The sequence below is a fragment of the Chelonoidis abingdonii genome, chromosome 3, assembly GCF_003597395.2.
Source record: "Chelonoidis abingdonii isolate Lonesome George chromosome 3, CheloAbing_2.0, whole genome shotgun sequence".
Lineage (NCBI taxonomy): Eukaryota > Metazoa > Chordata > Testudines > Testudinidae > Chelonoidis > Chelonoidis abingdonii.
In genome coordinates, this window is record NC_133771.1 from 166,733,089 (window position 1) to 166,748,293 (window position 15,205).

Consider the following 15,205-nt stretch of genomic DNA (forward strand, 5'->3'; position numbering starts at 1 on the left):
GTTCACCTCATACAAGTACTGTAGTGCAATCTCTTTATCATGATAGTGTAACTTACAAATATAGAATTATGTACAAAAAACTGCATTCAAAAATAAAACAATGTAAAACTTAGATCCTACAAGTCCACTCAGTCCTACTTCTTGGTCAGCCAATCACTCAGGCAAACAAAGTTGGTTACAATACGCAGGAGATAATGCTGCCTGTTTACAATGTCACCTGAAAGTGAGAACAGGTGTTTGCATGGCACTATTGTAGCTGCTGTTTCAAGATATTTGTGCCAGGTGTGCTAAAGATTCATCTGATCCTCATGCTTCAACCACTATTCCAGAGGACATGCTTCCATGCTGATGATGGGTTCTGGTGGTGAATTCTACAGACTGACTAAATCCTGCTGGGCAAACTGCTTCAGCCAACAGTCCTAATTGCTCTTCCCTTGCCCACCTGAGGCAAATACCAGAATAAAGAGCTTTGTAATACACCCTCTCTTTGCCCACACAATCTGTGAGGAATGTCGGGGATGGAATAATAGGAATTAATCATGTCTCACATAGGATGTTATGTATAATTGGTCAAACATACCACAGGCTCAATGATATTAAGTCCTCGCGGCTGCCTATATATTTGCCCTGCTTTGAAGCACAAACAAGGTGGAAGAAGACACTTTGGTTGATATATAGCTATCTTTGGAAGTGACTCATAATAACAGGGATTTCATAAGACTCTGGTCATGCACACAGAAAGTGCTATATGACTGTACTAGGCTCCTGTCATGAATGCACCATGTGCCACAGAAACTCAGGCCTGGTCTATACTACAGAGTTAGTGTGAGTGTCGTTGTAAGGCATCTTAAGTCCATCCAATTACATCAGCATACACACTACAGCCTTGCTCCCGCCCATGTAAGTGCCCTACCACACCAACATAATAACTTCACCTCCATGAGAGGTGTAGGACTTATGTCAGCAAAGTAGCATCCCTGTAGACCAACGGTGGGCAAACTATGGCCCGTGGGACCATCCTGCCTGGCCCCTGAGCTCCTGGCCTGGGAGGCTTGCCCCCAGCCCCTTCCCTTCTGTCCCTCCTCCCCTGCAGCCTCAGCTCACTTGTTCCACTGCTGGCACAATGCTCTGGGACGTGGGGCTGTGAGCTCCTGGGGCAGTGCAGCTGCAGAGCCCAGCCTGACCCAGTGCTCTGTGCTGCGTGGTGGCAGCGGCATGGCCCAGCTCCAGCCAGGCGGCATGGCTGTAGTGCTGCCGCCACTGGTGCTCCAGGCAGTGTGGTAAGGGGGAAGGGGGGTTTGATAGAGGGCAGGGGAGTTTGGGGTGGTGGTCAGGGGGTGGGTGTGTGATAGGAGTTGGGGGAAATAGGGGGTTGAATGGATGCAGGGATCCTGGGGGGGCAGTCAGGAAGGAGAGGGATTGGATAGGGAGGCAGGGAGCAGCAGTTCTGGGGCCAGTCAGGGGACAGGGAGAAGGGGTGGTTGGATGGGGTGGGAGTCCCAGGGGGCCACCAGGAATGAGAAGAGGGGTTGGATGGGGCAGTGGGAGTCTGGGGGCAATCAGGGGACAGGGAGCAGGGGTGTGTGGATGGGGCAGGGGTCCCAAAGGGGCTGTCAGGGAATGCGGGAGGGGGTTGGATGGGGTAGGAGTCCTGGGGGGGAGGCAGATAGGAGGTGGGGGCTGGGCCATGACCCCCTCCCCTAACTGGCTCTCCATACAATTTCTGAACCTGATGTGGCCCTCAGGCCAAAAAGTTTGCCTACCCTTAGCTACAGAAACCTGGCCTGTGTCATGATCATGCTTCCAGCTCTTACAAGAAGAGGTACAATTATTGGTGTGTCAAACAGCTTTTCCATGGGTCTTCAAATGTCTGTATGTAGATCATAGAATATCAGGGTTATAAGGGACCTTAGGAGATCTAGTTGAACCCCCTGCTCAAGGCAGGACCAATCCCAAGACAGATTTTTACCCTTGTTCCCTAAATAGCCCCCTTAGGGATTGAACTCACAACCTGGAGTTTAGCAGGCTAATACTCAAACCACAGAGCTATCCCCCCTATCTTTTCTGTCATTGACTCAGAGTATACTATGATCTAATGTGAGAGACACTTCACAACAGCAAAACAAACAAACAAAGTGTCAGAAGAGCCAAATCATGCAACCTGAATGGCACTCAGCACCTTGCAAGATCACAGCCTAAATCAGTGGTGGGCAAACTACAGCCTGCAGGACCATCTTGCCCAATCCTTGCACTCCTGGAGAGGGAGGCTAGCCCCTGGCCCCTGCGCCGCAGCCTCAGCTCACTGTGCTGCCAGCGCTCTGGGTGGCAGGGCTGCGAGCTCCTGCCAGGCAACATGGCTGCAAGAGCCCCTGGGTGTAGTATATTAAATTGCTCCCCATAGGAATGTGCTACTTATGGAGCACTAGACCCTCAGCCTTAAGTGGCACATTCCTACAGGGAGAAATTTAATACACTACATAGTCCTCCATACACTTCTGGAACCTCAATATGGCCCTCAGGCCAAAAAGTTTGCCCACCCCTGCTGTAGACACTGTATTACTTACTACTATTGGCCGTCATTGTGTAATTACGGTGGTTGCTTATAAATCGACCTAACATAGGTCGACTTAAGTTTATGAGGCTTCTATGCCTCATGCTGGATGGGGTATATTGGAAGATTTGCAGCAGATTCTTGCTAGCTCTTGATATGCCTGTAGCAGGTGGCACAAAAGTAAGGGTATTTACTGAATGCTCTGGCCTAATCCTGACATATACTAAGCATGAGGCAAAGGAACATTTACAGCAGACTCTTGCCTGTCCCTCCTGTACATGCAGCACAGGGGACACGCGCATCATGGCAACAAATTCGTGTCAGCTGCTACCCTGCATGCAGCACAGTGTATTGCAAAAAAAAAAAAAAAAAAAAAAAGGCAGAAGACTTTGTCCGCTGCTGTCATGTATGCATAGCAGGGAGCCGACGAGGGCTGGCACCCCAGGCTCTTGCTTTCTCCCGCAGTCCCTGCAGAAGAGTAGGACCGAGCAGATTTTGCAGCAGCAACGCCTGCTTGCTCCTGCAATGCACACACAGCACAGGGGAATGTGGAGGGGGTGGGGGCTGAGCAGGCGGGGGGGTCTTCCCTCCTGGGAGGGGGTTTGAAGGCGGCTCGTGCAGCGGGCAGGTGCGGCTCGGGCACAGGCTTCCCATAGGCAGCTGCCGCAGCCTTGGCTCTGGAGCCCCCCGCCTCCCCCCAAGACACAGGTGGGATGAACGCGAGCGGTGGCGCGCGCTGCGTGTGTGGCTCAGCCCTTCCCCTCCAGCTGGCGGGGGAGCTGCCGCGGCTTACGGAGGCGGCGGCGGCGGCAGCGGGTCGTGCCTAGCTGGGGGCAGGCAAGGAGGCTCCATGCAGGCGGGCAGCCCTCAGGTAAGGCACAGTGCTCACCTGGCTCCGTGCACCGGGGAGCAGGGACAAGGCAGTACATGGAGTGTAAAAGGCAGCCGCGCTAGAAGCGGGCGTCAGGGGGAAGCCGAGGTGAGGAGTTAAAGGGGGAATCGTGCATTTCCCTCTGGAAGAATTAACAGAAGCTGGGGCCTGCATTCAGGAACAGCCCCCATCCCATCCGCGACAGTTAGCTCCTGGGTGGAATTGGGAGCGTTGGGATATTTGTAAGAGGAGAGATCTAAGTCGGGGCGGGGGGTCTTGGCAGAACGGAGACCCTAGGTGATTGCAAACTGTGAATTGCATGGAGCAGCGCAGTGAAGGTGGCTTCAGTGCTGCCTCTTTGCATTGAGGCTGATTTGCTGTTTGGAAACTGCATCCCATTCCCAGGGAGTCTTGGCTATTGTGGAGGGTAGAAGGAGAGTTCAGATTGGCACAGGGGTTTCGTGTGTACGCAGCATGCGGGCAGGGGATTGTATATTAGGAGAGGGCATTTGAGGGAGTGTGGTTTGCATGCCAGGGAACAGACAGTGGGGGACAGGCTGGACAAAGATGATTATAATAATAACTTTATATCCTGTCTTTGATGTCCATAGTCCTGTCCAGATGTGTAGGTGGCAAGGTCCTTGCCCCAAAGAGGTTTCTGTTGCATATCAGAGCTGGGAATGGGATTACACCTTGGAGAAGAACGGGCAGAGATTGATCCTCAGCTCTGAGATCGCTGGGAGATGGCTAGATAATATTCTCTTTCTTGTTGCAGATTATTGCAAGCCGAATGCCCTTTGTGGATAAAAGATGTATCATGGAATGAACCTGAACAGCGGGGATCCGTTCCTAGAGAAGCAGCAGCAGCAGTCCCCGGCCCCCCGGAGACTCTTCGTGGTGGTCTTGTGGCTTCAGCTGGCACTGTGTTTCGGCCCTGTACAGATCACAGGCGGTGAGTGACTAACTCATGTGACTGACAGGCAGCAGCAGCAGCAGTGCCCCTGTAAGCTAGTGAGAGAGATGAAGAGAGAGAGACTCTGGCAGGCGGCAGGCAAGCGAGATCCCAAGTGATGGCGTGCTGGGTGTCCTTGCTGTGTTTAAAGGCTAACTTATTTCTGTCTTATAACCCCCCCCCCCTTATTTCTCGCTACTGTTTACATTAAATCAAGCCACTTGACATTCAGTGTCCTCTGGCATTTTTCCCATAATTCGAGCACTGGAGACATCCCTCGTTTCTGACCCCATGTGCACAAGTGGCAGTCTGAGAGACTGTCCTGCACCCCACTGCATACAGACACCTCCTTGCATGAGAGCCTTCTCCTGTATGTGCCTATGCGCACACACATGCTGAGATGCAAGAACCCCTTCTCTCCCTTCCTGGTCCCCAACACTCAGGCCTGCTGACAGGACCCACTGCTATATGCATATGTAGAAACCTTCTGCCCACCACTCTTCTAGACACATGCACAGAGAGATGTTACCAGGAGAGTCTCCCCCTTCTTATCCTCCTCCTTTTCTCATTCCAAAAAACAAACCATGGATACTAATAGGAGAAAATCCTCACATTTCTTTCTCTCCAACTCCCTCTCTTCCCTTTCATAGACACAAACTAGAGAACTAAATCCTCTTTCTCCTGAAGAAATCCCACACATACATGCTGGCAGGTGATACACCCCTCCTCACACGCTGAAAGGAGGGGAGAAACTTCCCTCATATACACGCACATGGATGCTGACAGGGTGACCCTCTCACACTCAACACCCTGCTTCCCCTTCCATAAATGCATACAGATACTGAGAGGAGAGGAGAGAGCATTCCCTGCTGCCTGCAGGAAAGAACAACCATGTAGGTTGATGTGGAGAGAACTACCCAAGGCACTAAAGTGGTGACAAGCCCAAATGCTGGCTGGAGAGAAGCAAGTAGTAATAAATATCTCCACTATAACCACACATGAATTTTTATTTAAAAATAATGTAATGCTTTAATAATAATAGCAAGAATCCTCTTCTGTTAGCTCTCTTGCTGTTCTTTGCATCTGGAGAAGCAAACCTGTTCTGTGATTGGTGGAGGGGAAAACATCTAATGTGGGGCTAAATAAAGAGACATTAAAATTCAGTTCCATTGCATCCTCTTTGAAAAAGGACCAGTTCATGTTTGCTCTTTTTATTATTTTAATTACAATTTTTTACACCTTTTTTATTTTATTGAGGCCTTTGAGGTATTTTGAGCACATGCTTTTAATTACCAAATTGCTTGAAACTGATTCCCTAATTGGGTCTGGATTGCAGGAAAAGTCTTCAGATAAACTGCTGTGCTGCAAAGTGAACTTAGTTGGAATAACATTAGCAGCTTCAAAGGATTTCCACTCTAAAATGATGTTATATTTTTGAGGGGGGGAAATGAGCTGTTTTGCAATTGAATCACACAATTAATGGCAGACTGAGAGGCAGTGTAAGAGTAGCTTGGGGTTCTTCTCATGCATCTGATTTATGTCAAACTGTTCAAACTTCGGTGTTTGCAGTTAGGCTCAGAAATCCACTATTACTCACCCCACTTCTATTTTTGATGTTTATGTACTGCGCCCATTGTCTTTAGAAAAATTGCCTTATTTTCGGAAGTGTATTTTAGGTACCTAATAATGAATGGATAACCCAAGTTTGAAAAATTTGGCCTGGGTTAACAGGCATGAGAAGAAACTCAAACAGCTCCTACATTGACACACTTTCTCTCAAACTGTGGTCCATTTGTAAGCTGGCATATCTTTTTCTTCTCTCAAGAATATAATGCCATTTTAGAGTGGAAATCCCTTGAAGCTGCTAATATTCCAGCTAAATTTACTTTGCAGTCATACTTCCTGTGCTATAAGAGACCCTGTTTTTTTTTTTTTGGATGTGCCGCCTTTCTGATGAGTCTTTTATAAAATAAATAAATAAATAAACGAGTGTGGTCATTAAACACCCTGCTTCAGTTGTTGGCATATTTCACAAGAATAGTGTGTTAACTTTGATGTCCTGTCCAACTCTTACAGTGTAATGACGTTCTGCCCACCCATGTTTCCTTTGCAGTTGCAGTTGGACAGGCCAACATTCATTTTGTAGGCCACCTCATAAGAGCGAGAACGCTCCATGGATCCATGTCCTGTCCCAAACCCCATATTCTACTACTTAATTAATTTGCTGATTAATGGAATGTGCTTTGTAAACTACAGTTCTTGAGCCTCTGAAAGTCATTGTTCTTTAACTACCTGTGATGAACTCTTGTGTGGTGATGGATGTTAATAAACAGCTGCTGCGCTTCACTTCAGTAGTGAAACCTGATATTGTTTCTATGTCAAACTACATTTGTAAACCACTTCGGGATCCTTCAGGATGAAAGATTCAGAAGAATGACATGAATCCAATATATTGTTTGTTAATATGAAGAGCTTTTGTTATAGGCCAGCTTGAGGCAAAAAAGAAATTCTTGTCCTGATCCCACTGAAAATTAATGCATTAAACAACTTTGATTAAAAGAACCAGTAGAAAATATAGGTTTTTATTTCTAAGCAATATTATTTTCCAATGAGAAGTACTGTATAGACACAGTCTGCTACGTCAACAAATCTTTCATATAGTAGAATACATATACCTGTTTTTCTGAAGGGTGTAAGTGGTGAGACAATGGGGTTTTATAGTTAAAGAAGGAAACTGTGAGCCAAGTTTTCGTCTTTATTTCCCACTCTGTTATGGTCTTGGGCAAGCCACTTCGGCCACTTGTTTTGCATGCTTTGGTTTTTGACTGCTCAACTTGAGACAGGGTATGATTTTTTTTGAGGCGTGCTGAGCGCCGATTGGACTTTAGTTGGAGTTGTGGTTGCTCAGCACTTTTGAAAATCTGGCTTTTATAGTACTCACAAGTTGGATATCCAAATATTAAGGCATGCAAAATCAGTGAATACTGTTGAAAATTTGGCCATTAACCTCTTTGTATCTTAGTTTTCCCTATCTGTAAAATAGGCCCTTCACCAAGCAGAGTGATGAAACATAATTAATAGTTTATAAAGAGCTTTGATGATTTTAAATTGGAGATGCTACACAGGTGGAAAGTATTTATTATTTTGTTTCAGTAGTGGTTCATCTTCAGCAACATTAATATGCTATAAGGCAAAAATAAAAACTAACATATATTGAAAGAGAGGAAAATGATAGGTTAGACTTTGCCATGGAGCACTGTTTTCATTTACAGGATGAAAATACGTTCTCCCCTTTCTTACCTGAGGGCAGAATTTGGCCCTAAGTAGTAATCTTGTCATAAAATAAAAGGAGCTATACAAGTCATATCTGACTTTTCTATAAACTGTATTGATTTTAAGGTTCTGCCAGTTCACCCCAAATCAATATTATTTATAACCCTTCTTTTTCTTTCTTGTCAGTGATTTTCACAAAGAATAAATCTGCCTGTAGTATTTTTACTCTCTCAAAAGTGGTTCCTGGAATGATCTGTCAGAAAATTCACTCCACAAATGAAGTCCAAAGAACAAACTCTTCAAAGCTCAGTAGGCCTAATTCCTCCTTGGGGTGTGTATCTACATTCACACTAGAGATGAATTAAACCCCCTTGACATTAGCTTGGTACTTTTTTCTAGTCACCTGGTATCTTTGCTCATCTTGTGCTTTTTACTGTTAGTCTATAATGAAGAAGAAGTGTTTTTAATAATAGAAATAACCAGTGTTAAGATCTTCAGACACACTAAATTCATAGCTGGTGCTAAAGGCAAGATATTTATTGCACATAAGCAATTTACAGAGTTCATGGCTGTACATGTATCATTCTGAGGGGATATTAAATATATATATTTTCCAAACATTGCAGATTTCTGGAAGTATGTTAATTTTTCCAGGAATTCGGAATTTTCTAATGACTGTGGGCAAAGAATTCACCATGTGAAGATTTATTTTAGTCACTTTCTGAGTTTGGACGTGGACTTTCGATTTTGCTGTTGTAATAGGAGAGGCACTTGAGCTAATTTCTGTTTTTCTTTATTGGCTCTGGAGTATTTCTAGTCCTTTGGAATCTCACTTTTTTTGGATAGCCCTTTGAGGAAGCTCACTACTGCAATTTGAGGGAGTATTTTTGGTATGTTTGAATCAATGTCAGTTTGTTTGTTTTTTGGTGGTTGATATTTTCTTTGAGCCAGATTGATACCTTTGCTCACACTGAGTAATCCCATACTGTACAAATAGTTCCCACTGAGAGTACTTACGATATGTATATAAGGTACTATTCGTTGTGAATAAGGGTGTTGCATTCTGTCTTTTTTTGAGGTACTCAAACATGCTTTGGAGTTTGTTGAAACCATGAAGAACAGTGTTTTTGCTTGTAAATATAGGCTGAATTTTTATTGCTCTGTGGTTTTATTGTATTGGAGTATGGACTGTGCCTGATTCTGGATTTGATGATTCCATAAGAAATCTTTCTCAGGTTGCCAAGCAAAGTAGAACTGTTCCATCTGGATAAGTCAAATCCTTTGCATGCAGATGACTTGTATTCACATTAGGGATGTGTATTGCCTTTGTTTTGACAACCTACTGTTTGACTTTGTTGGTTTTTGGAGACACAAAACTGTTTGAGATTGCCTTTTTAATTGGTGCATGCGGACTCTTAGATCTTATAAAGAGTCTTTTCTGATCAGACTCCTATTTGACTGACACTCCAATAAATATATCTGTAGCCAGCATATTTTGTTTCTCCCCTTTCAGTGTGGCTGTCTCAGTTGACAAGCAAAACAGACAGCACCTTTCTCTTCAACCTGGAATATGTAACCGAGGTTGGTGAAATCATTAATTAGCTTTACAGTATCAGCCGTGGCTTGTTACTTTGTAAGAGCTGGTTTAGGCATTGTCATATCTTTTAATATATCTGCAGTGTAGCTTCCTTTCATATATCTGCTGAGATATGTTCTAAATTCATTCCACTGTGTAATTCTAATTTAAAATGACAAGTTCTTCTACACACTGTGGGATGACAACAGATAGTTTGCTTAGTGGTGTGTCCACCCACATCCTGCTGAGATGTGGACTTATCTGATAGGCTAATACTAGTAGCAGTTCCTTCTTGCAAAGTCCCTTAGTGCTTCATGAGAAGGAGGTTGATCTTGTTGCTAAGGCATGAGAATAAGAATGAAGATCTGCGTTCTGTTCCCAGCTCTGTCCCTGACTTGCACTATAACCTTTGGCAAATCGCTCAGTACATCCTTACAGATTGATCCAAATTTACATGCCTGCTTTCTCTGCCATGATGATTAGCACTAATGAAAAAATGAACAGTGATTGGCTGGACTGTAAAATATGATGATTATCCTTCATCCCACGTGAGTGGATGAATAGAAGTTTGCAAAGATGATTTGATTTTTGTCTGCACAATAATCTCTTTCACACAGAGAAGTTGTGAGGTACCTGGAGAGCCTCATATGGAAGATGCTGTGAAGTGAAAAGTATTTATTATTACATAAAGTAAAAGACTAATATTAAACACTGATTGTTTGTTTCAAAGGTTAGTAAGTAAAGATCCCTAATGAAGGTAGAAATATTTTATCCCTTTTGATTTCTACAGCTTTTCTTATGGATATTTCTCTGTATAGAGCTTTGATCACACACTTGGAATTTTTCAAGTATCTACCACCTCTGCCTCTCTGATATTCATATGTTCCTTCAAAATAAACCTCACTAGAAACCATAACTGTTGAACCCTTACAATCCCACTGATGTCAAAAATGCATGGGGTGGTTTTTGGTAGGGCCAAAGAGGGCAGAATGTGAAACCAGTTCAGATCTGATGTAAGCAAATGCAACATCCTGAAAGACTCTGAGCCAAATTCAGTAGTGAACATAGGCTACACATCTCATGTAAATTGGTCAGAAAATGAGTGTATAGGGTAAAATGGTGTAATTTGCACAAATGTATTGTTCAGTACACTGATTTTATGTGCAACTTACACACTGAGGAGCCTGAAGGTTTATGTGTTGCAGGAAATCCAGCTAACTATGGTGTAAGATAAAGTAGCCTGCCTACTTCTTTTCACTTCTTCCTATTTGTTACTTTCCTTGCCATGTTACAAATCCATCAGCATGTTAATTACATGTGGTTTACACACCCACTGGATGTATGCAGTATTCTTGTAGTCATGTTGGTCCCAGGGAAACATTACCATACCCACCTGGTAGCTTTTATTGGACTAACTTCTCTCGGTGGGAGAGTCAAGCTTACACAAAACAACTTGATGTCAGATTGGAGCAAATTGCAGTACTGACCCTTAACATTTATTTACACACCTCTACCCTGTTATAACGCCACTCGATATAACACAAATTCAGATATAATGTGGTAAAGCAGTGCTCCGGGGGGAGGGAGGGCTGTGCCCTCTGGCAGATCAAATCGTTTGGTGTAATGCGGTTTCACTTATAACGTGGTAAGATTTTTTGGCTCCCAAGGACAGCATTATATCAAGGTAGAGGTATACCTATTCCCTAACCACCTTACACCGCTGTTTGTTGGTGCTAATTTGGCCCCCGGTGTTTGCAGAAGGGGTTCTTGATGCCTTTCCCCAAACAGCTGGTCTGCTCATGTGATTAGTCTAAATTGGGGCATTTCTTTTTCACGTATTGAAAACATTAGAACAATTTGTTAATATCATCTGTGCACACCAAGCACATGCTGACAAAATGTCTGACATATTTTCACACTCACAATAGGTGATCCTTGAATCACTTTTTTCCTTTATTTAGTTATATCTTCTTAATGATGTAGTGTCCATATTGAGTTGGATTTCTGCTTATTATTAAGGAATGATACACAGCGTCCGCTCTGTGAGGAAGTTCAAGTCTTTATTAGGAGAATTTTTTGGTTGAACAGTTCTCTCTGTTGTCAATGTTACTGGCCTTAGAAAGGTAATATGTGGAGTTAGTCTGCCAGCATCGCTACTAACACGTTGCCAGGAGCATGAAATTAAAAGAAAAGATTAAACATATTCTAGCAAAAATTGTTGCCTCTTAATAATAATAATAATTAATAAATAATTCATAGCTCTTTCATATAGCCCTTTTTGTCCCTGGATCTCAAAACATTTTAAAAAAGGAAGTTAAGTATCATTATCCTCTCTTTGTAGTTGGGGAAAATGGGCACAGAAAAGTGAAATTACTTTGCTTAAGGTCACATTGCATTGTCAGTGGCAGAGCTGGTAATAGAACTCTGGAAATAGATCTCCTGGCCCAGTGCCCTGTTCATTGAACTGTATTTTTCCATGGCAATGCAAAGGAAAAATGCTTGCAATTTAAAATGGAGGTGCTGTGAAGTGGGCAACATCTACAGTTTTCTTTTGATGCCACATTTGTATAGTAAAAATCTCTGTATCTTTTTTGACTCAATTCTCTCTTCCCTGAAGTCAGTGACAGAAATCCCATTCATTTTCCTGGGAGCAGGTTCAGACCATATGTGTTGCCTAAAGAAACTACACAGGCAGACGGTTAATCTAATCTTTCCAGGTGAGATTTATCTGTCATAATACCTCCGAACAGGAGTAGGTGTGTGAGGATGTGTATATCTCAGGTGGCACATGACGTTTTTCCAATATCAGAAGTATCTTTATGTGAATAATAAACAATAAAGAAGCATTACCCTTGGAAAACCAGCCATATCTCTCTCTCTCTCTCCTTAGAACTAGCTGATGGTCTGTGGGATGGGGTTCTTATACTTTTTCATAGTAAGGAACACACATTAATAGTGAGAGAGTATCTCATGGATATCCCATAGGTGTCACTCCCAGTTATGATCACAGGACTTTTCACTGTCATATAACAGTTCTGCAGCAACCACAGCAATTGCTTACATAGAAAGGTAAGATAAGCAAAGTATTGAATGTGTTTGCAGGTAATTTTAATGTGCTTTAGCTGCTGGAAATAAGGAGAGGCAATTCCATGTGAACAGCCAGCTGTCTGCAAGCAATTGTCAGAAAACAGCACCACCACTGTATCATAGCATTCCCACTCAGATTTGAACCTTAGCATTCATAACCTGAGAAGCTAGCACGAACCCCTCTAAGCTTAATTACCAGCTTAGATCTGATCTCGCTGCCACCAGCCAAAAATTCCAGGGTTTTGGCTCCCTCTGGTCTCCCCAAAACCTTCCCTGGGGGACCCCAAGACTCAGAGCCTTCTAGTCTCACACATAGGGAAATAAACCTTCCCGCCACCTCTCTCCCACCCATAATTTCCTTCTGGCTAACGGATGTACGAGGTACACCTCTTTACATCACAATACCAGGAGAAGGCAGTGTTCTCCGTCTCTGTCAACAAAGAACAACCCCAAACGAGAAACTAGAAAAGATTTCTATCTCTCTTCCCCCTTAGGCTTTCTTCCCGCCCTGGGACACTAGGAGAGATTAACACAGAGAGGCAGTTTCCCCTCCCCCTGTCTTTGCCTTTACTCCCACCAATTCCTGGTGGCGTCAACTAGAAAAAAAATCAACAGTCTTAAAAAGCAAAAACTTTTAATAAAAAAAAGAAGAAAGAATTAGAATAACAGTTCGTCTTAATCTGGTGGTAAGATACAGGGGCTTTCAACTTATAGAAATGGAATAAACAATAGAAAAAGGTTATAACAGCCTTATCCAAAACAAATACAAATTTAAAGTACTTATAGCCAAAAACACAGATAAAGACTTTCCACCAGCCAGATCACAATGCAAATACAGCAAAAACAATTTAAAAGACTATACTTTTGCTAACTTCTGCTACTTTACAATGGGAAACAGAATTAGAGGACTGGAAATAGCCCTTCATAGCTGAGAGAGCACAGAACGACCAAGACCAAGAAAACATCCCAAATTCCTCCCTAACTTTGGAAAAAATCCGGTTTCCTGATTGGTCCTCTTGTCAGGTGTTTGGTTCCCTTTGTTAACCCTTTACAGGTAAAAGAAACATTAACCCTTAGCTATCTGTTTATGACATCCTGTCATTTGTTTTGGGATCAGTGGCAATTGAATGGCTGCACTCAAAAACTTCTTCTTTTCCTACAACTAACTGTTTTCCTCCTGCAAATAATGCTGACGTTTTCCTTGCATGAAGGGAAAGAAACTGAAGAAACAGTTCAATTCAGTTCCTTGCTGTTTACACCAGATGGCTATGCTGCTGTCACATTCTGCATATTCTCCTGTGATCAGGGGTGAAAGTAACTTACTGGTACTGCCAGAGTCCTGAAAGGGACGTGGCCTCGTTCAGAAGGTTTGTGGCCTCTCAAGATTTAAAGGCCCTGGGGTACCAGCTGTGGCTGGGAGACCTAGGGCCTTTAAATCAACCAGGGGCTCCTAGCTGAAGACGTGCCTGGGAGCCCCCTGGGGCTCAGGGGCAAATTAAAGGGCCCAGGGCTCCAGCTGCCAGGGGTAACCCCGAGCTTTGCGGGGCTGGAGCAGGGTTTAAAGGGCCCAGAACTCCTGCTACTGAGTGGAGCCCGGAGCCCTTAAAATCCTGGCCCCAGCCCAGCCGCCAGAGCCATGGCTGGGATACAAAGGGCTCTGGGCTGCCCGCAGCGGCGAGGAGCTCCGAGCCCTTTCAATCTCCGCTGTGGAAGCCGTTGCGGTCCAGCACGGCTTACTGGCCCTTGCTGGTATGCCGTACCAGACCGGACCGGCTTACTTTCACCTCTGCCTGTGGTAGGAAATGTCCCACTCCAGCCAGGAAAGGGTTAACGAGCTCCTCTGGGCACAGTCAGCTGATGCCTGTTCCACCTGGAGAAGGGTGGCTACTTAAAAGGCATGATCCAAACACAGTAAAGGGAGGCACTCGGAAGGCAGCAGAGCTACCTGCAACCACAGAGCGGAATTGCTGACCCGGAAACTAGCTAAAGGGACTCTACTGCCTCAAGCCTCTGGACAAATGAAGGGACCTTCTTTATTTTGTTTTCTCCTTCCTTAAAGCCTAGGACACTCTGCCTGGGCCTCACAGACCGATAAGGGTTTAGAGACCCAGCCCTTGCCAAGAGATAAATAGTCCATTTGCCTTGTAATCATAGTGGGGCAAACCCAGACCGTTTGTGGACTACCAGACTGTTATATTTTTCCTCTGTCACTGGAACTGCTGAAGGACTTTAAGAAGAGGGGGAACTGCCTTCTTGAGATGTAGCTGGAAGGACATACCCTTGTGGCAGACAGACCTTACAGCTACTACTCACAGCCAGGTAAAGGCCTCTGGGACAGAGGAGGTGCTCTAGGTTCAGAAGCACAGCCTCTGACATCTCCATTGAGCTGTGTGTTATGGAGAGGTGGTAGGCTTACCATAGTTGAGGTGAGATTCTGTTTAAAGCCAAATTTTCCATTTTTTGGAAAAACCTACAAAAAAGAGTCAGATAAGCTTGGCAGAAAGGACAGGAGCTATAGTAGACTGAGGGAAGTGAAGGTAAGGTGATACAAAATTTGCAAAAGATACAAAATTACTAAAGATAGTTAGTAGACTGGGAAGAGCTACAAAAAGATCTCTAAAAACTGAGTGACAGAGCAGCAAAATGGCAGATGAAATTTAATGTTGATAAGTGCAAAGTAATGGACATTGGAAGGCATAATCGCAACTATACATATAAAACGATGGGGTCCAAATTAGCTGTTACCACACAAGAAAGAGATCTTGGAGTCATTATGGATAGTTCTCTGAAAACAGCCATTCAGTGTAAAGCAGCAGTCAAAAAAGTGAACATAATTCTGGGAATAATTAAGAAAAGGAAGATAATAGGACAGAAAATATTATGTAGTCTCTGTAT

General features: G+C 44.0%; 1 protein-coding gene across 2 annotated transcripts in view; it reads left to right on the plus strand.

Annotated features, from left to right (window-relative positions):
* Positions 1-3,380: 3,380 nt before the first annotated feature.
* SUSD4 (sushi domain containing 4) overlaps positions 3,381-15,205 on the plus strand; it is a 111,494-nt gene continuing 99,669 nt past the window's right edge. For both annotated transcript variants that reach the window (XM_032781730.2, XM_032781731.2), the window contains exons 1-2: positions 3,381-3,422; positions 4,198-4,374. In XM_032781730.2, coding sequence (XP_032637621.1) covers positions 4,233-4,374 — 142 coding nt within the window. In that variant the 5' untranslated portion in view covers positions 3,381-3,422; positions 4,198-4,232. The remainder of the gene's footprint in view (positions 3,423-4,197; positions 4,375-15,205) is intronic.